This window comes from Pleuronectes platessa, chromosome 8 (assembly GCF_947347685.1).
Source record: "Pleuronectes platessa chromosome 8, fPlePla1.1, whole genome shotgun sequence".
In the NCBI taxonomy this organism is placed as follows: domain Eukaryota; kingdom Metazoa; phylum Chordata; class Actinopteri; order Pleuronectiformes; family Pleuronectidae; genus Pleuronectes; species Pleuronectes platessa.
Window position 1 is genome coordinate 15,240,716 of NC_070633.1, and position 22,625 is coordinate 15,263,340.

Below are 22,625 nucleotides of genomic sequence, written 5' to 3' on the forward strand. Positions count from 1 at the left end.
CGGAGCATCGGGTGGGTCCCGCACTAGTGTCTGTAAATACCCCGCACAGTGAACCATCACACGGGACTCACACGGGGCTGTGCGGGTTTCTATCGTTTATTTCCCCCGGTTCAGTATTTGGGTTTAGTTTGATCGGGAGCATGGAGCTGGACCGGCGGCTGCTGCTGGCCCACTGTGCGGTCCACGCCCTGTCCATCGCGGCGGGGCTGCTGGTGGTCGTGCCCATGGCTCTCAACGGCTCCGCTTTCAAAGGCCGATGCGCCCTCTTCACCACCGGCTACTGGAGGACCGATAGCCGGGCCGAGGCGCCGGAGCAGCCGGGGGACGTCTCCCAGCTGCTGGTGCAGCAGTGGGGGCCACTCGCCACCTGCCAGTTCGCCACGTTCGTCGGTATCTTCTCGGTGCTGTACGGGGCAGCCCAGGGATGGAGGTGTCTCTTCTACCTGCATGGACGACACGACGAGTGAGTCCACTGCACAACACAAGAGCACACACACAACTGAGCACACACACAACCAAAGAACTGGGTTTTAATACACTAACATCATTACCTCCATATTCAATTATACTGCATAGTCCCCTGGGTTTATAAGGAAATAATGCACATCTTACAATATAACATTACATGTTTTCTCTGGTGACTTTTTATAGATATAGTAAATAACAAGTAAAAAAAATCAAGCTAAGAGGAGAACATGTCGCAAATGTGTGGAGTAAAGCTTTATTTGATCTTGTGTGTCATCATCACCCCCCCCCCTCCCCCCCCTAAGGTTTTTATAATTTACCCTCTGACTCCTGAAACCTCAGAACAGTTCCTGCTAGTTCAATGTAATGGTGATAGTAGTATAGAGGTATAAAGTGCTAATTTTACCCTAATGAATGACATCTGCATACATGCAGAAATACATTATTAAGATGTGTGCATATATTCTCTAAGTTGTCTTAAACATTATAATAATAATAATAACTTTCAATCCAAGTAACAAAGTGCTTGTATTTATAAAGACATATAATAAAAGTATTCATGAAATAAAAAAGAGGCCAGAAAAGTTGAGGACAGTTTGCTGGAAAAACCACACAAACAATTAATAGGGTTGCCATATTTTATTATAGTGGGTAAATTAATGATTGACAGAAAATTTTGTGGCAACTATTTTGATAATCAAATAAATCTTTGGAGTCTATTTAAAAGAAAATAACATAAATTGTCAGATAAAACCAGGCACCTTGGACTCAAATATTATTGTGTGCTAAATCAGTATTTATTTGTATTTCATAGTCAAAATTTTAAGTCATCTGAGGACTGTTTTGTGGTGGTCATCTGTCACTTTTCTGCACAATTTTAAAGACCAAATAATTAGCCAGATATTCAGGAAATTGATCAACAGGTTAATTGATGATGGAAATAATCATTAGTGGTTATTTATTGCAAAGTATGAACAGTATGTGTAATGTCTGTACTGTTGTGTTTCTGCTCAGCACCCTGTTTTCCTCCTTCCTGACTGTGCTGCTGAGTGTGTGCGTGCTCTTCCTGTCTGGAGGGGCCAGTGTCCTCTTGTCTCTGGGTCTGGCCTCGTGGTGCGACACTGTGACTGACTACAACACACGACCATTCAGGTAAGAAGTCTTCTCTTGAAACGTTCTGTTGCTGTCCTGTCCATCAAATTACAAATGTTGTTGGAGTGATATAGCGATAAGTTGGTTGTAGTGCAAAGTTTGTCTGCACAAAGCCACCCAGAACCAAAACAGGTAAACACTGGGGATGCTGTTGCTCAAATGTCTGCCTATATCTCATAACTGTGTGGTCATTATGAATTGATAAAGATTTATTTAATAGGGTTCTTATGCCTTTTTGCCAGTGTGTTATGTTTTGGGGTTGTCTGTCCATACGACCATCCCATATCCGTGAACGCCATATCTGAAGAATGTCTTGAGGGAGTTTATTCAAATTTGTTACAAATATTCCCTCGGACTCAAGGATGATCTGCCTAGATTTTGGTGGTCAAAGGTCACTGTGGCCTCACAAAATATGTAAATATAAGTTAATGTAAAACATTAACACAAACCTACATGTATTTAAGAAATATTATAGGGCTGAATTTGATTTTTTTTAATGTATTTTCGGTTGATATTTATAACTATGCAATAAGATAAGATAGAATCATTTATTGTCGCACACACATGCACACACACAAACGACATGCAAGGGGGGAAATTTGTTTTCTGCTATGACCCATCTGGTGTACACAGGAGGACACACAGAGCAGTGGGCAGCCATGCAAGGCGCCCCGGGGAGCAGGTGCTAGGGGAGTAAGGTGCCTTGCTCAGGGGCACTTAGACGGTGGGGTGGGGTAGGCACCTTGACAGTGTGGAACAGATCCAGGTGTTGTCCAGGTGTTGTTGTTGTCACTCCGTGGATTTGAACCAGAGACCACCATCAGATTTCTGCCCACAGTCCAACTTTCTGCCACTAGTTCCACCACCGTGGATCTTTCTCATCCTCATGTTTGCCTGTGTTTAGCTGTGCAGAGTCCCAGTCTGTTCCATTGTATCTGGATGTGGACACCTCCTCTTTCTACACAGAGCTCAATCTGGCTCAGGTAAGAGTGAGAACAGCAGCACACAAACACAGTCAAGGTCACATTCACTTTTGTAGTTGCCACAACAGGACTATGTATTTGTGAGGTTTCCTGTTATTTATAGATCTAAAATTGTGTGTTTTTTAAGAATGACCCTGTGTCCTCAGGTTTCTCTGTGGGGTGTGACGGCTCTGTGGCTGGCTCAGTCCATCCTGGCTTTCCTGCGGCTCTACCACTCCCATAGACAGCACATCAGTGGGCCGTGTCTTCCCCGAGAGAAAGAGTTCCTCCTGGGACACAGTCCATCTGAGAGTGGCAGCTCCCCCTCACCTCCACATCCCCCGGTGACACCCACCATCTTAGTCTGAGTCAGAGGGAATGAGGTAGTGCTGTATGGTGTTACCCTTTGCCCCAATATCTAAATTAATACAGTTCTTCACAGCATGTAGGTTATGAATAACATGAGTGTAGTTTACTGGAGTATAAATCCGCTGATATGTAACGAGAAACTTTATGTTCCAGGTTTATGTTTCCTCTGTAAAGCAGGTCAAAATACTTTGATAACCAAATTTAAGGGATCTTTAAGATAAATGTTTTAATTGGTCTTTGTTTTTCAAATGGATATTGGTACCATCTATAGTGAAAAATACAATATCCTCCAGGCTTTATAATATAATCATGTGATGTTTGAGCAGGGCCAACATCACTTACATAACGGCCTTGCTAACTCAAGCACGCATCACCTCATAGTGAGTCTTTCTCCATGCATTAGAGTTGATTCACGTCACTGATGACATCACACACAGAAAATTTTTTCAGTGTACTCAGGATGCATGGCTGTTTACAGCTCTGCTTGAGTCTAACCGTTTGCACAGTTGTATCCTCATCAGGGAGAATACACTTTGTTTTGTTGTTTTTGTTCCAAGTGTGTAATTCAGATGTAGCACTGATGCGCATATATTGTGAAGCATGTGGTAAGAGTGTGACTGAGCCACTATGTATGTGAAACAGGCTCACTGTGTGAGCATGACCTCAATGTTCTGTTGTGTAACAGAAAAATGGCTGCTGACTCTCTCCTCTTGTGATGATTTCTAAATGATGCTGTTTGTGTGGATACAACCGCTCTCAGGGTGTTAGTGAATCAGACAAATCTCCTCTAATGATTTTGGCAGAGTCTGTCGAAGATGAATTTAGGAGTTTCACTTTCAAGGATTTGTGAGAGTTTCCTGTTGGGAAAGACATTTGTGTGGAGCCCAAAGGTTCAGTGAAGAAGACAAAAGTTACTAAGATGCTGAGTTTTATAAACAAATTGTTCTTAGCTGTTTTGAAGTTTCTTTATCTTTGACTGAAGGGGTTGTAATGAAACGCAGACAGCGGAGCAAGAAATCTGAAGTTTACAGAGACGAGATAGCGTTGTGACTTGAAATCAAATGTAGCATATGAATCCTTTTGTATTATAACTGACTATGGTCTTGCTTTTTACCTCTTGTACCTGTTTGTGCTTATGCATATTTATGTTTTTTGCACTTGTCTTGTTTACTGAATAAAAAGCTTCTCAGTATGAAATAATGTTGTCTTAATTCTGACATACCATGTTCTTTATATTTGACAAATCGTGAAAATGTAAAACTCCTTAAGTCAAAGGTGACATTGTAATAATAGAAACAACAGTAATATTAGAAAAAAAAATTCTCACAAAAATGGAACCAGTAAATGTTTGGTGGTTTTAAAGAAAATAATAATTATTGAGTAAGTATTCTAACAGTATGAGTAATCATTTTAACACTAGTTCAGAACTTTGTTACATGACAGACAAGCTGTTGCCCTGTAAAAGGAACATGACTAAAACATGAAAAACAACATGCTGTGCAAAGTACCAGCTGTCAATCGCATGGTACACACTAAACCAAACTCTATTTTACTATCAAGGACCATAATTTACGAAAAGAACATCATGTTTTGAAGAATACTTTACATTTCTAAGATAATGTTTAATGAATAAAATAATCTCCACTTCCTCCAACCATCCAGAAATGAAGCTACAATATCCTGCATACGAATGCCACCATGTTGTTCATAAGCAGCCTGAGTCTGCACGATGGAGCCACGGTAGCGACGTCGTGTTGACACACATGTTTGACCAATCACAAGTCAGTCTCAGCTGTCAACCATGATGTTACTACATGCTTTTTACAGCATCAAATAACTGAAACCAAACCTTTCTTATTTTGACTTTCGAAATTAGTCCATGTCCCATCTGTTAACACGGAGTAGGTCGGATTTATGACCAATACCGCAGCCGGTCACCAGGTGGTGATTGAGACTCTTTGGCTTCCCTTTTGCGGAGCGGTCATGTCGCCCATCTTTATAATCAGTCTAATGATGTCATACTGTGCTGGTCATTAGAAAGAACGCAGGTTCAGAATCAGAATCAATAAGGATGTATTGCCAAGTAGGTTTACACCTACCTGGAATTTTCTTTGGTAAAAAAGGTGCATACATTGAACCTAAAACATAAAAACATGTGTTGAAGACGTCTCAATGTTTGTTTAACCTTTCTGATCCAGAGTCACTGTAAAAACAATTATATTCGCTTCAGAGTCTTTTTACATACTTCGGAAATATGTCATAATATATTTTGCCTCAATAATTGTGGACGTGCATGACCAAACATCAGATGTAGTACCATTTCCTGTCGTTGAGTGGAAGTATAGAGCCCTACGAGTGTTGAATGTGACAGTAATGACAAGAGCGAAGAAGCAAAGCGCCAATCACAAACCAGGGCACCATATTGAATTGTTTTGATCCGAACCTCTGCTTCTTACTTCTTTTTACTTGTGGTTTTGGTTGTTTTTTAATAAAGGAACCACAGTTAAAATAAGACAACACTGGAGTCTGTCCTCACAAGGACACAATGAAGCTGACGGAAATCAAAAAGTTAAAGGTGGCGGAGCTGCGGTCCAGACTGAGAGAAGTGGGGCTGGACAGCGGAGGACTGAAGGCTGAGCTGGTGGTCAGGCTGTGGTCCGCTTTAGACTCGGGACTCAGCGCGAGAGGCGAGGAGACGCGGGTGGAACCACAACCTGACGACTCACCGACACCAGCAGCACCAACAGACACTGTGGAGGACCTCGCTCCGTCCTCCTCGCCGCCGGCGGCAGAAGCCTGTATTACTGCGCCATGTTGCCCGGACAGCACCAGAGAGTTTACAGACAGCGGGACACAGACTGAGGCCGAGTCCGGAGTGACTGCACCACAGCTCGGCTCTGAGTTAGTGTCTGAGTCGGTGAAGGGGAACCAGGCCGAGTTAGGAGGAGAGGTGGAGGGTCCCGGGGAGGAGAGGAGAGATCCGTCCTCCGAGGAGACGAACAGGGGGAGAGCTTTCTACGAGTTTAAAGAGGAGATACGATACAAAAGGTAGTCACACACACACACAAACAACAGAAATGAGCAGGTTTTCTAAGCATCTTGTAGGACTTGTGTCTTCTGTCTCTTAATATAAACCGGGACTGACTCCATATTGTTGAGGTCAGGACATTTTGGGGGGTAATTTGTCTGAATATGGTTCTATATCTTTATGTCTTGGGATCATGTCGTGCTGCAGAAGGACTGTGAGTACAGTGGCTAAACTTCTGCACAGTACTGTGATTAAAAAACCCCTGATTGGTTTGAATGCACAATTAAATACAATTAATATTTTAAATCAGCATGTGTCGTTATGTATCCCTTCTCAACCAGAGTGAAATCCCCACAACCTCCAGTGGACAGAGAGGAGGCAGAGGAAAAGGATGAGAATAGAGTCAGCCTGGATCTATGTGAGTCTGGTGGAGACTCATGTGGTTACAGTGAGCTCTAATGAGTTCATTTAGTCAAGATGGTTCTCCTAGAGAGGTGGTTTATTGACATTTTAAAATCTTTATTTATTGTTACCACAGATGACAGTCATCTCCACTTTGAGGTGGGCGCTGACGGATCCTGGGGGCAGCCCCGGTTCTGGAATCAGTTCCCTTCACTGTGGTCGGGCTGCAGGCTCACCCATGGGGTGCTGCAAGGCAGGGTGGGCTTTGAGGTGAGGCTGGAGAGGAACTTGTTGACTACACGGCAGGAGGAACAAGAGGGGGTGGAGCCCTGTGGTGTTCGAGTTGGCTGGTCAGTGGCTCACTCCTCCCTGCTGCTTGGTAAGGATGAGCTCCTTCATCATCTCTAGACAGAGTTGCTTTTTATAGAGTTGATAACCCTTCTAACACCCTCTGTTCCTCAATGTGTGGTATACCAGGTGAGGATGAGCTCTCTTTTGCTTATGATGGACACAGTAAAAAAGTGTCAAATGGAAAGGAAGAGGAGTTTGGAGAATCTTTCTCAGAGGGGGATATCGTTGGCTGTTACGCTGTAAGTTATATTTTCCTCTTTTTCTTCTCTTTATATTCTTTGGGATCCAGGTATCAAATGAGTTTTTACTAATCTCAACCATGCATGTGTTTATTTTACACTCAGTCTTTCTCTGCAGCCGGTGCCGTTCAGATCTCTTTCCATAAGAACGGTCGTTTCATAGGTGTGGCCTTTTCCCTGGGCGCCTCTGTGCTGCAGGGTCGACCTCTGATCCCTCACATCCTCTGTAAGAGCTGCTCAGTCAGATTCCTCCTGGACCCCACAGCTCCTCCCTGGTACCCTAGCCCTCCAGGTTTTACTCCACTGGCAGCTCTCCCTGCTGGGCAGAGGGTGCGCTCGACACTGGGACCTTCTTCCAGAGCACAGTGTGAGGTGAGACACTGGGTTTTTGGCTGCATGTTTATCTACAAATAAGATTTTAATGTTAATACTTGCAAAGACATACATATAAACCCATCCAACCAGTTCAACCTTTCCAACTCAAAACAACATAAAGAAAACAAAATTAAGGAGAATGTAAGGTTATGAGCTTTTCTGTGCATCTGGAAGTGTCAAAGTTTCTATGTGATCATATAGGAAGTTTCTAGTGAGCTTTATTGTATAGTTTTTTTAATCTTTATACAGTTCAATACTTGATATAGTGCTTCTATCTGCGTTGGCGAATCATCGTTCCATTTCAGAATAGTAGGACATCGAGCCAGAAATGTAGTAAACGTATGTAGAAAAGTGGTAGAATATAAATTGTCACTGCAATGCCAAAAAGAGGATTAAGAATAACTTGCATCATAGGAATTTTGGTAATATTTTAAGTAATTAGCTTTTGTCATGAGATAGATGAGATTAACAGGTAAGATTTGTATTGAATGAGTTCCAAGTCAACATCTGAGAATCAGAATTGATGATTAGTGACACAAGTAAACCGGTCTGTATGTAACAGATCAAAATAGGTCTGTGCTACACTGAAAGGATTTGTCAATTTAGAATGACATTTTACAAACTTATTGGATTTTGTTGTTCCTCCCTCCAGGTTTTGTTGATGATGGGACTTCCTGGTTCTGGGAAGAGCCACTGGGCCCGGTCTCACATGAAGCATCATCCAGAGAAACGCTACAGGCTGCTGGGCACAGAGGAGCTGCTCGCATGTACGATTGTCAGTCAAACCTGCTTTATTAATCATAATTTTTCATATTCACAATTACAATTGAATCTTAACTTCTTACTATCTCATCTATCTATCTCAAACATGTGTGTGTTTGCGTGTGTGTGTGTGTGTGTGTGTTTACCTGTGTGTGTGTAGAGTGGCGAACAGAGGGACAGTAGGCTGAGACAGGCCGCTCAGTGTCTGACTGATTTAATTAAAATAGCTGCTCAGACTCCGGGCAACTACATTTTGGACCAGGTGAGCCTTTACTTCTGTGTCTCTTTAAGACTAAAAACGGGATGAGGTAGACTTGTGAAACACTTTGTCAGGTGTGACGGCTAAAAAAAATAGTTGTTCATTATACGTAGTTTGTATTCAACCAAGTCTAAAAGCAAACAGTTCGCACTGTGCTCACTTTCTCGTCTCGATCCTTAATCAATCAGTGGGTTGGTTGTCGCAATGTCACTTTCTAAAAGTCACAAAAATGTACAAACCCCGTCCTCCCACTTGTGACGTCAGTTGCAGAATGTTTTTGAAGCACACTGACCTCTGCATCCTTTATCTTCTACCCTTTTTCATCTCTCTGTTTCCAGTGCAACATCCTCTTCTCGGCACGCCGTCACAAACTGCAGCTGTTCTCGGGCTACAGGAGGAGGGCGGTGGTCGTTTTTCCACCTGCAGACGAGTGGAGAAGACGACTGTCGCTGCACCAGACGAGCGAGGAGGACCAGATCCCAGAGACGGCCCTGCTCAAACTCCAAGGTCTGACATGTGTACATTTTATCATGAGGTGATCCATAAGAGGATGTCCCCAGTGCCACACAGCGACCACTGTCACAATGCAAATCATAATGAGTAATAACATAAATTAATTAATCATTTGTAATTGGTCCATCGATCAATTTTCAGATAGGGATTATTAGTCTTGGTCTTAAAATGTGATCAGCGCTTCATTTAATTCTGGATTTCGCCTCATCGTTCTTTTGGTATCATTATTATTATAATGGTTTAATCATAAAACCCATGTGGACAGTAGTGTAAGGAACTACACCACAGCCTCTGATAACAAAGACAATGTGACAACAGAGTATTAACCAGGAGTTCACTGCAATAATCGAAGTAACACCTCGGTCACTTTCATTCCAGTGAGCTGCAGTCTTCCAGAGCGGCAGACTGACCTGCTGGAGGAGCTGCTATATGTGGACCTGCCCCAGGAGCAGGCGCAGACGCTCTTGCAGGAGTACAAAGACTGCGCTCGCAGACTGCTGCCCCCCGTCCCCAAAAAGGAGAAGAAGAGACCCCGACTTCACAGGAAAAGACCCCTCCCTCATGGCCCTCCACCATCACACAGGATCCAGTGGACTGGTATGAATGGTGAGCCGGGAAAACAGTGGACAATATTTTGGGGCACTTGAGACTTTTTAGGATAATATTATTCATTTATTTATTTATTCCTGTCTTTGTAGCGTGGAACAACCCGAGAATCAACATGCAGCCATGGAGTCAGCACCCAACATATGTGAGTATCATGCAGCTGTGGAATCCTACACAACCTTTACCACAAATCAACCTCACGCTCTCTCCCTGGAGAACGATGTTTTACAGTTGAAGTGATTTTACTATTCTATTACAACTACTAGAATATAAATTACTATATTAACAATAGAGACAACTATTAGGAAAAGGTCTCAACAGCCTCTTTCTTCCTTAAACAGAATTAAACAACACTTTGACTGTGAGCTCCTCTGTTTGTACTGATCAGGATATCTGGCTCATATCTGCTATTTAAAAAGCTAAAGGTTTGGTTTATTTGATCCTGGTCTAACACTCAGCTTGTCAAACACTAAGTTATACAACAGCCAGCCCAAGTTGATTTCACTGTTTAAACAAAGTCACGTTGCCTTTTTGTGTCATTTATGTTTTAGTGGAACGTGTCTTATCGGGACCAGAGCTACAACTACAGCAGAGACTTCGCTCAGATATGAGGATTATTGAAGAAACCAATGCTGCTTCATTACTACATATATACAAGGTTTTTACAAGGACAGTAATTCTCTTGATAAGTTATAGAAATTTGTATAAAAAAGGTGACTAAATCATGGAGAACTGCAGATTGTATGTTGCAGGGAGTGCTTTAATCAGTCAATGCCATCCGTGCTGTAGTATTTTAAGAAATTTGACGATAAAAACCAGGTCACTTTATAATTTTTACTCAAAATAAGAAAAAATGTTTTTACTGTACAGTTTACAAATGATGAAAACAGTATTTGCACAGTTTTAACACCAGTATTGTTCAGAATGCTTAAAGAGTGAATAAAATTTCGATGAAAGCGTTTGGTGTGTTCATTGGATCATATGGGTCCCTCATCACCTGAGTGTGTGGGTGTCTCCTCTGGTCTCACTCTCTGTCAGGTTCCACCGTCTGATACAGCAGGATGGCTCCTTTAGCTGAAGGACACAGCTCCGACCACAGAGGGCTGCTCCTGTCCAGCTGCAACACTTCCTGTTAAAAACTAAATGTCAAATATCACGATCGTCGAACTTCTCTCGCCTCAACTTTGGTAACTTTTTGGAAAACACAGCTTTTGATGTTCAAATCTGTAACTTCAGTTGACTCACTTCTCTGCTGAGGAAGACGATGTCCGTGGACTCGTGCGCCTCGGCTCCTCCTTTCCAGTACAACTTTCTGACTTCATCAGTGGTCAGTGAACACCTGAGGACAAACAGACAACTGAGTCTTCATCAGATCATGTCTCCTTTTATTAGCTGCCTCCTTTTAGCTATAATTGCTAAACTTATTTAAAATAAGAGATTTGAAAAAGAACAAGCTCAGGTTTAGGGTGAGGTTACATTTGTTTATTTCCTATATCATTCATGTACATTAATAATATTCCGTGATTAAAAACATTTCTCTCTGAATAAAATTAACAGTGGATTTACAGTTTTCTTCTTTGTTCACATGAATTACTTTTCATGGCTCCACCTTGAGGGATCTTTGCTTTAAGAGAAAACAGTTTGTGATCAGGATTCAAATGGAGGAACACGAGTACCTGACGTAGAACTCGGCGCTTGGTCTTCCAGCGCTGGTGTGATTCAGAGCGACTCCCATCAGGACCGGCTCCCCGAGGCAGCTCAGTGGAACGTTCACCTGGAGACGGATGAAGGAAGTGAGGGATTCATCGTCAATGTAAATTACGGATACCACCTGTGCACACATTCTATTTTGTCATGTAATTTGTTTGGTTTCTCTTAATACGCAGCTTCACTTAATCTTTATGTGTGTCTCTTTGTCGTGGCCTTTAGAGGTAATCACTCGCTATTGAATGAAATATAAAGTTAACAGTAAATTATTGAAGCGTCTACAAACTCACTTCATCTCTGATCTCAGCGCAAACTGATGCAAACAGCTCAGAGACGACGGCCTCTGGCCTCTGCTGCATCGTGGCCATACTGACCACATCACCCGCTGTCTGGCCCAGACGCTCACACACCACCTGCACAGAGCAGAACCAGTGTAATTAACGCTTCCGGCACATTAGTGATATGCATTCATTTAACATTCCACGTCACCTGAGGCTCAGGGTGACCTCCGGGGATGTCCAGTAGCCCCCCCGCCTCTGCCACCCTCTGGCTCCTCCTGATCAACACCACCTGCCTGTCACCTGTGCACAGGACAGCGCCCACACCCAGAGGCTGAGCCAGCAGCGCCAGTGGATCGCTGAACTGTGCGCCTCCACGCTGACGGAGCTCCGCCACCCGACATGACCAGTTGGTTCCCAGGTAGTCTTTGTAGCATGTCAGGCCGAGGCTCAGAGTGAGGAGTGGCCCAGTGTCTCGATCATCTGTGTTTTTACCGGCGTGTGGAGGAAGTTCAGCTTTTCTACAAGTCGAGCCATCTTGGTCCAGGGAATTGGTCGTCTGTTGGATGACACCCTCAACATTCTCTGTGTGATTTACGGACCTGCTTCTTTGGTCCAAACTATTCTGGGTAACATCACGCAGAGGATCAGAGTCATACAAACCCTGTGGTCTTTGTCTGCTCTGTGATTTGTCTTCCTGACCCTCCACAAAGTCTAAGGAGGTTACAAAAGATGAATGAGTGCAGGGTGGAGGTTTTGAGGAATCACATGATGAAGATGGACACTGAGGGGAGGCCAGGCAAAAAGAATGCAGTCGGAATTTGGCCCCGTTGAAAAGCCATGGCTCCTTGGACACACGTTCAGTCCACACCTCCTCTATGTGGTGCTCTAGAGCTGCATCTATCCGCCTGTTAAATCTGGGGAGAGGAAAGGGGAGGTCAGACCAAACAAGACATCTGAGACTTGGCTTTGGGAAGTTATAACAAGCATTTCAATTTCTTGAAATGCTAATCTGCAGATTAACAATGAAAATAACTGTAAATTGCAGTCCTCATATAGCGTGTGAGGACATAAATCGCACATATATGTTTTGCAGATTCCTACCCTTTACTGCAAGTACCTAAAGTGGTGGGATGTAATAAAGTACTTAAGCACATTTTTCATGTATCTGCACTTTACCTAACTAGATGTTCTTTCGGATACTTTTCACTTTTACTCAACTAAATATATCGGCAAATATCTGTACTTTTACTCCACTGCAGTAAACAATGCAGTGAGTTACATTTTCAAACAGTTTTTGGAAGTAATCAGTAACCAGAGGGAAATTGTTTTACCTATCAAATCCGAGTCTGTATTTAACTAAATATACACCAGGCACAGTTAAGGATGTAGTAGACTGCATTAGGCAATAGACTAAAGTACTTTTACTTATGTTTATTTCAAAGCAATAACTTATTATTCTCAAGTAGAAAAGTTAATGTCGAGTACTTTTACTCAGGTAAAATGTGTGAGAGTTCTTCCTCCAGCACTGAACACCTGTACACTGATCTGTCACAATTGGTCAATAGGTTGCACTTCAGTATCTACATCACAGGTTTGAAACATCACATGTACAGTATATCTACTATATGTACCTCTGTGTGCTGGACCCAGTTCAGAGTCCTCCCTTTACGTTCCTACCTTTCCGAGAGCTCCACTCGTACTTGAGACTCCAGCAGGCCGCTCCAGTCAGCACAGTGCAGCAGCACAGACACGTCAGGGTCCATCATCTCTCACTGGGGATCATCATCCAGGTCTTATCTCTTCACTCACAGCTTTGCAGTTGTGTCATGTCACCTCTGTGTCATGTCACCTCTGGATGTTCTCTTATGAAAACCACACAGATTAGAAATCTAAGAATTGGTCTTAATCAAGTAAACATGCATAAAGCAGAATCGGTAAAAAAAAAAGATGATGGAAATGTATTTGTCAGTTGAGCGTTATCAACCATGACTTAGTCCCATATCTCATATTTACGCAACATGTGTAAACGTATGCATGAAATAGTTTTGCAAAGGCACAGCTGTCAGCAGTAAAGACAAGCAGAAGATAACCTAGAAAAAAAAGGTGTTAAGAATTTGAAATAATATATCAGAAAAAATATTTCACTCTTCGTGCAAGGACAGACTCTGGACACAGCTTTTTGATAAATATGTCATGGACGCAAGGAAATTTGCTTTTCTGTATTTAATAATCTATGTTACTGTTTTATATGTATTCCCTTACCATTTCTGGATTTATATGAACTTGTGTAGATAAAGGGAAAGAGAAATAGAGAAAAAGCTGCAGTGAAGAAACCGGACGTCTCAAGCCAAAGAGCAGCGGCCGCAGAAGACTGTGGTTAACTGTTTCTTTAACGGACACAGTCACAACACGGAACTTTTCACTCACCGTGAAGCTGAGCACGAGATGAAGATCACGGGTTCTCGTGTAAAAGTGTCAGCGGTTTTTAATGGAGTGTAACGTTGTGAGAGTACCGTGAACATGTGTTGTAATGTGATGCATTAATACACATTAGTTTCTCTTACCTTCCTCTCTGCAAACATCCGCAAACATGCGACCAGCTTCTTCCTCTTTTTTTGACAGATGTACAATGTGCGCATTATCACCACCTAGTGACTAATAGACGTAACTGTGGCCATGGAGGTGGTATGCAGATCACTTACTAAAATAAATGTACTTCTACCACACTAAAATACTCTATTACAAGTAAACGCCGAGGACGAACATCTTCCCTGAGTTACAGTACTTACATTTAGTTAGAAAATAATATATATCAATAACATTTGCAATTTTGTATTACTATGGACCAGTACCATTATCTTGTAGTCCTCACTTTACTTTTTCCAGTGCTTGCTCCACTCAGGAGGTGCTGGGAGGAAACGTGTAAGGAAAGTGCCAAGTTACTGTGTTCAACTTCATCCTAATTTTAAATCCTGCGAATTGAATTTGAGTTGTTTTGTCCATTAGCACAGACTGTGCTTGCAGAAAAGAATTTCAAACCAGGGCAGGTTGGCAGCTAAAGGGGCCCCTATAATTAATCTTACATAGAAAGAAAGAAAGAAAGAAAGAAAGAAAGAAAGAAAGAAAGAAAGAAAGAAAGAAAGGTGAAACAATTAAGTAATGTTTCATTCCAGACATGTAATTTATTGTAAAGGCCTTTTGTTCCTATATTGATGTAGCTCTTGAAAATGGAGTCCCAATGGTTATATGAGTACTGGATGCACAAAAAGAGAAAAACAAACCTCAACAACAACAACCTCACAACAGTTCCTCATAGCAGCATGATGCATACAAAGAGATGTATAAAAACCTCCTCATTTCGTCAGCATAGTAGGGACATTTGCTGATGTCACCACCCGTGGCTCCGTGGACAGGCAAGCCAGCATCTAAAACATCCTCCTCGATGGCTCCCTGTGTGAACAGTCAGGCGGCGTCAGTCAAAGATGAATCAAAAAAATATTAAATTATCAGGTGCACAATTCAGAAAGCACCACAAAGTATAGGAGGAGAAGAAAGAACAATATAGTGAGTAAGAATCATTAACGTTTATTTTTGTCGACGTGACATTATATGCTATCAGTACAGCTGATTTCAGACTCTTTTTATATTTTTTATTATATATTTCTATTGTTTTTTATAGCTCACAATTTTGTCTTCCTGTGTGTGCATCTGTATACAGACCAAACGTTCTTGGGGATGCATGGCAGTTTGCGTGTGTATGTTCGGGGGGGGGGGCAATTTGAAATCTCGAGGACTTAGTTTCGGAACAATGAAAATGAAAGAACCCAGTTATTTCACCTCCAGGTGTTGAAGATTGTTTAACTCCAGAGAGAAGACACGTGAAGGGGCGTGTTATTGTGTTGTCCTTCTCTTAATAAACCTCCGCTGCGAATGGAAATAAAATCATAAGGTTTCCTCAAACTTTTGCATAAAACTGTACTCCTTACGAATACTCTAATCAAACATTATTTGTGTAAATAGTAAAAAATAAATCTACAGTTACGTCTGAGCTGTTGAAAGTTACATTTTATAACTGTAGTTAACTTGGGTGCTTTTATTACGAAAGAGAGCCTCCCCTCTTCCGGTGGTGCCCTGGCTCGCGTCACTTCTGAATTTATGCAACAGTGACCAGCTGCACTGTTATGAAGCAAAGTGCTGCAGGTTTGTCACTTTCACTCCTTCGATTCACTCTCTTCTACTTATTAAATCACGACTTCACGTTCGTCATTGTTTCACGTTTACCAGAACATTCCTTAGCATTAGCACGCTAACAGTGGCAAAGGACGACTTGAAGCTAACGCCAGCTAGCAGCAGCCTGTGTGTTGAGGCAGCAGAACAAAGTGTTCCTCCATGAAACCCTGTTTTTTCTCTGTGTTTTAACTCGACACACTGCGTGGACATGTGACCTCAGCCAGTAGTGTGTGTGCGCGTGGTGATGCAGCCAGTCACAGTGATTTTTAAACCCAGATTTAAAGATCAAGAAGTAACTTGTATTTCAAACGGTCAACACGCCCCCTGCAGCAGAACCTCATGTTACAGTGAGTGACAGGTCGGGTTTTGGTTGAGTCAAAATCCTCAGATCAAATCCCTCCAGTTTCTGTGTGAGCTCAAAGTGCAACATAAACATCTGTTTGAGTCTTGGTGAGTCTAGTTTATTGTATAAACTCTCAAAGGCTTCTATGCTTCTCCTGTTCATGTTTGTTTCCTTGCTGATGTCAAAATGTCCCACACAGGTCATCTGCGTTGAAATCCTCCCACCATGCGGCTGGAGGCCCAGCTCAAACTGTGTCAGAGATGTGTGTGGTGCTGCAGGAGTGGACTGCGTCTGCTCTCTCAGAGCCACGCTCACAGGTAGACTCGTGCATGTGGCAGTGTTGGATTTAATCACTGTGGTTATCTTAATGTGTATGTGTAGGGATGCAAATATAGAAACAACACACGCATTTATCAGCCAATACACCCAGTTAACCTCAGACTGGAGCCACAGGTCACACACAATGGGGAGAGAGAGCCATGCAGAGCGTTGTGCTTACATCCATCGGACTCTAATCTATTCATTTTATCACTATTTATTAAGAATTTTCAAGCTGCACTTACCACAGTCGATTGCTCTCCGGATCTTATATATGGTATGTCGTTGTGATATAGGTATGACACGCACTGATGCTTTTACATAAGTAAAGTTACTTATAGCTAAATACAGTTATTTTAAATGAATTGAATGTACTCTGCTTTGTTTAGATCTGAAGACCTTTATTTCATTTTGAGTTATTTGCTTTCTCACCATAGAAAATCTTTGGACCACTACGATCTCCTTGGAATCAAATCTGATGCCTCCTTGGAGGAAATCAAAAATGCTTTTTTTGACAAATCTAAGAAGGTAGGATTCCTGGTCTGGGTTCATTAACATGTGCCAGAATAAAACATATGTCTGGCCACTTGATGGCAGCCTCTCACAGCCAGGTTTCTACTTTGTAACTGTTCCCACAGTGGTCTTCCTGACTGTTTGTTTTCCTGGAGTAGCATCCAGTGTAAATAAGGATGGACGTGTGTATTTACCTTGTGATTGTAGAATAACTGAGGGATGATGCAACTCAACCTTCAGAGACAAAATCCTGGTTGTGACAGTACATATTCAAGCATCTGTTCTGTTAAACAGAGACAGAAAGAACATTGTGTGTTGTATATAAGCTGGGTCTGCACCATAATGTCTTGGTTGGATGTTTTTTTTTCTACACCTGATCATCCCTGCTCCCCTCCTCCCATGTTTCTGCAGCTGCACCCAGACAGCGACCTGTCGAACCCAGCGCTGCACGGCCAGTTTGTGGAGCTGAATGAGGCTTACCATGTTCTGAGCAAAGAGTCGAGCAGGAAGGCGTACGACTTCCAAATCAGACACAGATACACCGGGGGCAAGGCCTTTACATCCACCTCCAACCACACCACGTACAGAGCCAGGTGAAGATACACACAACCTGTCAGGCATTGCTTGTTTATAATTCTAACATTGGTTCACACTCCAACACTCTTGAATAAATACAGAAGATTCATAATTCATTTCAACACTGAGTCCATGTGGGTTGTGTTTGCTTGCTGTAACACAGGATATGATATTGGGATGGCTACACACCTGAATCCTCCACCTCTGCAATGAAACTAAAATAATACAAAATGATCTGTCGAGTAGCGAGCCAGAGGTGCTGCATAGTTTCATGTTTCAGGCTTTGTTCGACCTTGTGCACCACTCTGTGGCTGATTGTTTGTTACTCGGATCGCTGGAGATGCACTGTGTTTTTTTTTGAAAACAAGAAAATCTCTGTGTGTTTCATCAGTAAAATGAAAGGATCAGAAGTAATTTGTCCATTGCAGTACTTTGGAAAACCATAGGCAAAATCTAGCCATAGATACAGATACATCAACTGTATGGTTGCACAGCAAGTAGCAAATTGCATGAATGTGCTTGACAGAGTGATAAAGTACATTTAAGTATTGCTTGAGTCTGTGGCTTGTGATAAGATTTCTTAGTTTTTACCTTTGGTGTGCTCTGTGTTAAATGTCACAATCATGATCTCTCTTCAACCACTTCCCCTCCCAGTACGAACGCTCAGGACAACAGTTATTACTGGGATCAGTTTCATCGGTCTCATTCCCCTGAGATGTTGTCAGAGGAGCAGCAGAAGAGAAGGAGGAGGAACTTCCGCCTGGTGGGCTACTGCGTCCTCACTATGTTTCTCAGCGTAGGAGCTCACATAGTCTTCTTCAGGTAAAAACGTACATGATGTGATGCTCGCCATGTTTCCATCACTTATTGAATCGGAACCCTTTCACCAATGGTTGTCAGAAAGTAGAAGAATGAAAAAGATCAGTCAGAACTATTGCTACAGTAAACATGTGAAATAACTGTATTTTGAAAGTCCGTTAAATACTGTAGCAGGGTTTCCCCAAGGATTTCGTTTTCAGCAGGTGTGTCTGCGTCCATGAGCGGGGGACACCAGTGCCACACAAATGCATTCAATGACCTTAGATTCGTTATATATTGTGAAAATTCGTTTTGCGAGACCTTTTGACACTTGAAGGGCTCTGCAGGCTCTGATCTCTGTTATAATAAATGTCTAGGAACAAAGTGTCTCGACTCACTCATTGAGTTTTACACATCAGATAAATATAGTATGTTAACAACTGAGGGACCGTGAGATCATTCAGACTCATTCGGTTATTATTCGGCTGCTGAAATAACCGCTTCATGCCCATCATGATCTTTAATTAATCAAAAGATTAAAGATCAATTTGTTTTGCATCTACAAACTAATGACCACCTGATCTCATGGAGTGCTGACGTCACGGATGTCCTGTGTTTGCACAAGGTTTGGTAACCTTCCATCCAGACTTCAGTGATTCAGTGCACTGTCATGACTTCTGTTTAATCAGGTGTTCAACCGGAGGAACTAAAGTGATATGCGCACGTGTTGAAGAGGTGCAAGGAAGAGGATGCTCTTTGATGTTAATGCATTAGCCTCAGTGTGTATGTGTGTGTGTCTGTGTGGTCTCCATTGTGTTTAGGCCCCAGTCCACTCCTCGCTGTGTGGAAAGTGTGAATTGCTAGATGCATTGTCATTACAAGTATATCCATTGCAAATATTTGGATGTATTTAGGGGAGGATGCTGCCCCACCCCATCTTCCCGCTGTCTCTTCAACTGTTTTCCTTAATTTATGTTTTCTTCTCTTTGCCCTCTCGAGGTCTCTTGGCTGTGAATTCACACCCAGTTGAATGAGATTGTTTGTGGACATGACTCTGTGCCATGTGTCCCTAGACACAACCTCTGGGCTTGTGTCACCGTATTTGTTTTCACACACTGACTCGGTGCCGGGTCTGTTTGTGGAGATTCACCTCTCTGTGGTCAGAGGAGCTGCTCTAACAGCTGAACAAACTCATAAATGCGACCGAGCACACGAGCGGCCTGCTGAGCCCTGGGCTTCTTTTAGCTTGAGCAAAGTTTATTCTGTGTTAAGATCGTTTGCAACTCCAGTGTTTGTTTCTCCGTGTCTTTCAGCAAATTGGAAGACGTGCACACTAACTTCATGGACGAGAAAGATAGAGTGATCACAGAGATCTATAATGATTCCAAGCAGCGAGCAAGGTGAGGTCTTCTCAGTGAAGGCGCATGTGGCTGCTAACTGCTTGTTTTGTGATGCTTGAATATGAAGCTGAGACTGAAGGTGTTTTCCCGTGCTCTTCCACAGGGTCAACGGTTTTAAGAAACAGACAGAAATCCTCCGGCAGAAGCACGCCGAGTTCCAGGAGAAAATCAAAAACCCCAACAGCGGAGACGCCAAGTAGGAGAGTCTCCTGCTGCGTGCTGTGATGCTGGAGTCTGACGTCTCAGCAGGTGGAGGGTGGCAGACTGAATGTGGTGCTAGTTTTAGAATTTAAAATTTTTCGGTTGAAGTAAAAAAAAAAAGACAGCCTCGATCCTCAGGAAGAAACACAAGAATCAGGTTGTGAAGTGTGAATATTTTCAACTGGTTCTCTAAGGTGTGAATTTCTGACCAAGCTGAGTTTTATATAAGACTGAACCGTTTATAGAGGGAATTCTCTTTGCATCAGGTGCACGCTAAGAAGAAGATTCTCCGACCTTTTCCTCTTTTTGTTAGAAGGAGCCTGAATGAACAATGTGAACCTCAAAGGTTCATGTTAGTTATTGTCCTCAGCTGTGTCAGAGGTACACAACACACAAGGCTCACAGATGACAGTGAATTAATGGCACATGAGATCAGATGATTAAGTCATGACTTGAATGCCGATACATTTGCTGGTATTAACTGAAGTTGAACAAGATCATGTCTGTGGTTACAATGGGAAGGGACAGATTAATGCTTTTCTATGCTTGTTTTAAGACCTCACTCTGTTGAGGTTTGAAAGTGCAAAGTATTCTCTTCATTAATCTTTTTCTCCCCCCATTTTGTGCGGTGGAAACATGAATCACTTCAAGGCATTTTTAAGATTCCCAGTTTTTGAAGTTCAGGATCTTGCTGCCAGCCAATTCAACTGAAAAATACACATTTGTTTCAGACTGTAAAAGATATTTAATAAGTTAAGAAGTGATGGTATCGGAAAACAATGTTAATCTTAATGACATTGAGACTGTGAAAATGTGCACATTGAATGGAAAGTACACTGGTTATTGTATAAACCATTTGACCATATTGCCTTTTGGTTTTTAGAGATTAGAGGTTGTTTTTTGTTTTCGACTGCCTCGTCTTTTCCCTGCAGGCTTTTCAGTGAGGAATGATTAAAAGATCAACTCTTCCTCATCAATCATTGTTGTTTGTTTCGTCTCTCTTTCTCACACACTTTGTTACTGTGAGGCAGAACATTCTGCAGACGCTGCCTTTCAAACTTTGCCTCCAGCTTTTCTTATTTCCCTCCAAAGAATATGAGAAGAGAATTGAGGAACAACATATTCGAGGAGCATTTTGAAACAGAGAAACTAATTAATACAAATAACAAGGGGCTTTGATATGCATTTGTCGACCATTTTTTTTAATGAGCAACCACAGCAGAGAGATAATTATTTATTTGGTCTGCTCTAAGATTCAAAAGTATTTTCCATGATCTCAGTGGCCATCATTTATGAAAGTGAATTTGCACAGTGCTGCTCAACCTCTGCACTCACATTTGGAGCAGATATATGATTGCAGTTACAGTACAAATATTGAAATTGCATGTGTCGTTTTGGTTATGAAACTGCTGCTCATAAATCTTCTCTGCAAACACAGTATTTGTTAATGATACGATGGGGGGAAAGGCTTCATTCTCCAGGGTTTTCTGTTTAAGAATACTTGCACATGTATGGACGGAACTTATGGAATCCTAAAAATGTATGTGATTTGTTTTTGCATATTGCCTTTTCTTATTTCCCCCCCCCACCCCCCCCCCCCCCTTCTTCTCTGTGCTAGTCTTGTGTTCTTGTCACCAGCAGCTCCTGTCCTGAGACGTAAGCAGGAGATAACTTATCCCCGCATAGCATACAGACACCCTCACCCTCATGTGGCGTGTGAGTGCCCTGTCATAACCCAAACACACTATAATGACTGCGATTCTGGTGTCAGCATACCTACACACACATTTGGAAGACGAGGCTCATGGGAAAGGGAGCTACTGCAAAATAGAAACCATCCTTAAAAGACGACAGGAATTGATTTTTATCTGAGCTGCAGAAGAAAAGTGTCAAATCATGCGGTGAGATATTACCCTGCGTGTCTGACATGTATCCCCTCTGATTTATTATTTGGAAAACAAAAGACTGTGATACGGAGCAGAATAATAAATCATTGTCTTGATCAGCTACAGATTGACTCTTAGACTTTCACACCACGCTGCCGCATTTGATGTGGTCCTGAGATGATTGGATGCAGTGTGTTTGCAAATACTGGGTCAAATTATAGTGCAAATGTATTACTGATGTCTGCCCAACAACATTACAGCCCATCTCCTGACATCCAAAAGCTATATGTTTCTGATTTATTTGGGTTTTCTCAAGTTGGTCAAATTTGCTTGTATGATTATCTGGGTCTAGGTCACATTAGTTTTCCGAAAAGCTTTTTCCACATCAGACATTTTGTCAGAGCAGGATAAACAATTGTTGTAAATAATTAAAATGAGTGTCTGGATTTCAAGTTACTCTCAGGGTGAAAGGTGTTGTGCATGCGTGTCACATTGGTGTCACTGTGTCATGTCTCACTGGGACACTTGAATCTAACAGCCATCAGTCATGTTGGTCGCACCTGTTATTAACACTCGCACTATAATTTAAATTGTCAGCAGGTAGTAAGGCCTGTAGAGACACAGTGCTGTTATCTCAGTTAGAGTTGAGTTCTTCTTGACACGACCGGGACATCAGGACAATACAGGAGTCTTTTGTTTTGTTTGACAGAAAGTTGTTCAATTTAAATACATCATTCATCTATTGGTTATTTTCTCAAATAATACAAGAGAGAGAGAGTGAGAGACTATCGATCCAGAAAAATGCCAGAAGATATATCTATATCGATATATATAGAAAGAGAGACTTCATAGATCCCAAAAAACGGTTGAAGACGGATGGATAGATACT

General features: G+C 42.1%; 4 protein-coding genes across 9 annotated transcripts; 3 read left to right on the top strand and 1 right to left on the bottom strand.

Annotated features, from left to right (window-relative positions):
- On the top strand, positions 1-4,142 carry zgc:153018 (Transmembrane protein 179-like). The gene is made up of 4 exons (XM_053429017.1): positions 1-463; positions 1,480-1,617; positions 2,522-2,600; positions 2,747-4,142. Exons 1-4 carry the CDS (start codon positions 141-143, stop codon positions 2,945-2,947), a joined length of 741 nt encoding a protein of 246 aa, XP_053284992.1. The 5' UTR covers positions 1-140; the 3' UTR covers positions 2,948-4,142.
- Positions 4,143-5,349: 1,207 nt separating this feature from the next.
- si:ch211-107m4.1 (heterogeneous nuclear ribonucleoprotein U-like protein 2) lies at positions 5,350-10,439 on the top strand. 2 transcript variants are annotated; one of them, XM_053429267.1, is made up of 11 exons: positions 5,350-5,996; positions 6,318-6,394; positions 6,515-6,757; positions 6,856-6,968; positions 7,074-7,340; positions 7,996-8,118; positions 8,266-8,367; positions 8,703-8,871; positions 9,256-9,483; positions 9,576-9,628; positions 10,035-10,439. In XM_053429267.1, exons 1-11 carry the CDS (start codon positions 5,494-5,496, stop codon positions 10,092-10,094), a joined length of 1,938 nt encoding a protein of 645 aa, XP_053285242.1. In that variant the 5' UTR covers positions 5,350-5,493; the 3' UTR covers positions 10,095-10,439. The 2 variants fall into 2 exon arrangements, with proteins under 2 accessions (XP_053285242.1, XP_053285241.1); XM_053429266.1 differs by having other exon boundaries at positions 9,576-10,439.
- Positions 10,223-14,108, bottom strand: nudt22 (nudix (nucleoside diphosphate linked moiety X)-type motif 22). 4 transcript variants are annotated; one of them, XM_053429268.1, is made up of 7 exons: positions 14,036-14,108; positions 13,149-13,333; positions 11,680-12,385; positions 11,481-11,603; positions 11,160-11,257; positions 10,729-10,822; positions 10,223-10,612 (listed from the first exon to the last, which is right to left on the bottom strand). In XM_053429268.1, the coding sequence occupies exons 2-7, from the start codon at positions 13,235-13,237 to the stop codon at positions 10,508-10,510; spliced, it is 1,215 nt and encodes a 404-aa protein (XP_053285243.1). In that variant the 5' UTR covers positions 13,238-13,333; positions 14,036-14,108; the 3' UTR covers positions 10,223-10,507. The 4 variants fall into 4 exon arrangements, with proteins under 4 accessions (XP_053285243.1, XP_053285245.1, XP_053285246.1 ...); XM_053429270.1 differs by having other exon boundaries at positions 13,149-13,306; positions 14,036-14,089; XM_053429271.1 differs by lacking the exon at positions 14,036-14,108 and adding an exon at positions 13,899-14,032 and having other exon boundaries at positions 13,149-13,306.
- Positions 14,109-15,581: 1,473 nt separating this feature from the next.
- On the top strand, positions 15,582-20,827 carry dnajc4 (DnaJ (Hsp40) homolog, subfamily C, member 4). 2 transcript variants are annotated; one of them, XM_053428659.1, is made up of 8 exons: positions 15,617-15,671; positions 16,032-16,151; positions 16,244-16,361; positions 16,800-16,890; positions 17,287-17,468; positions 18,106-18,273; positions 19,563-19,649; positions 19,753-20,827. In XM_053428659.1, exons 3-8 carry the CDS (start codon positions 16,270-16,272, stop codon positions 19,847-19,849), a joined length of 717 nt encoding a protein of 238 aa, XP_053284634.1. In that variant the 5' UTR covers positions 15,617-15,671; positions 16,032-16,151; positions 16,244-16,269; the 3' UTR covers positions 19,850-20,827. The 2 variants fall into 2 exon arrangements, with proteins under 2 accessions (XP_053284633.1, XP_053284634.1); XM_053428658.1 differs by lacking the exon at positions 16,032-16,151 and having other exon boundaries at positions 15,582-15,671.
- Positions 20,828-22,625: the final 1,798 nt, after the last annotated feature.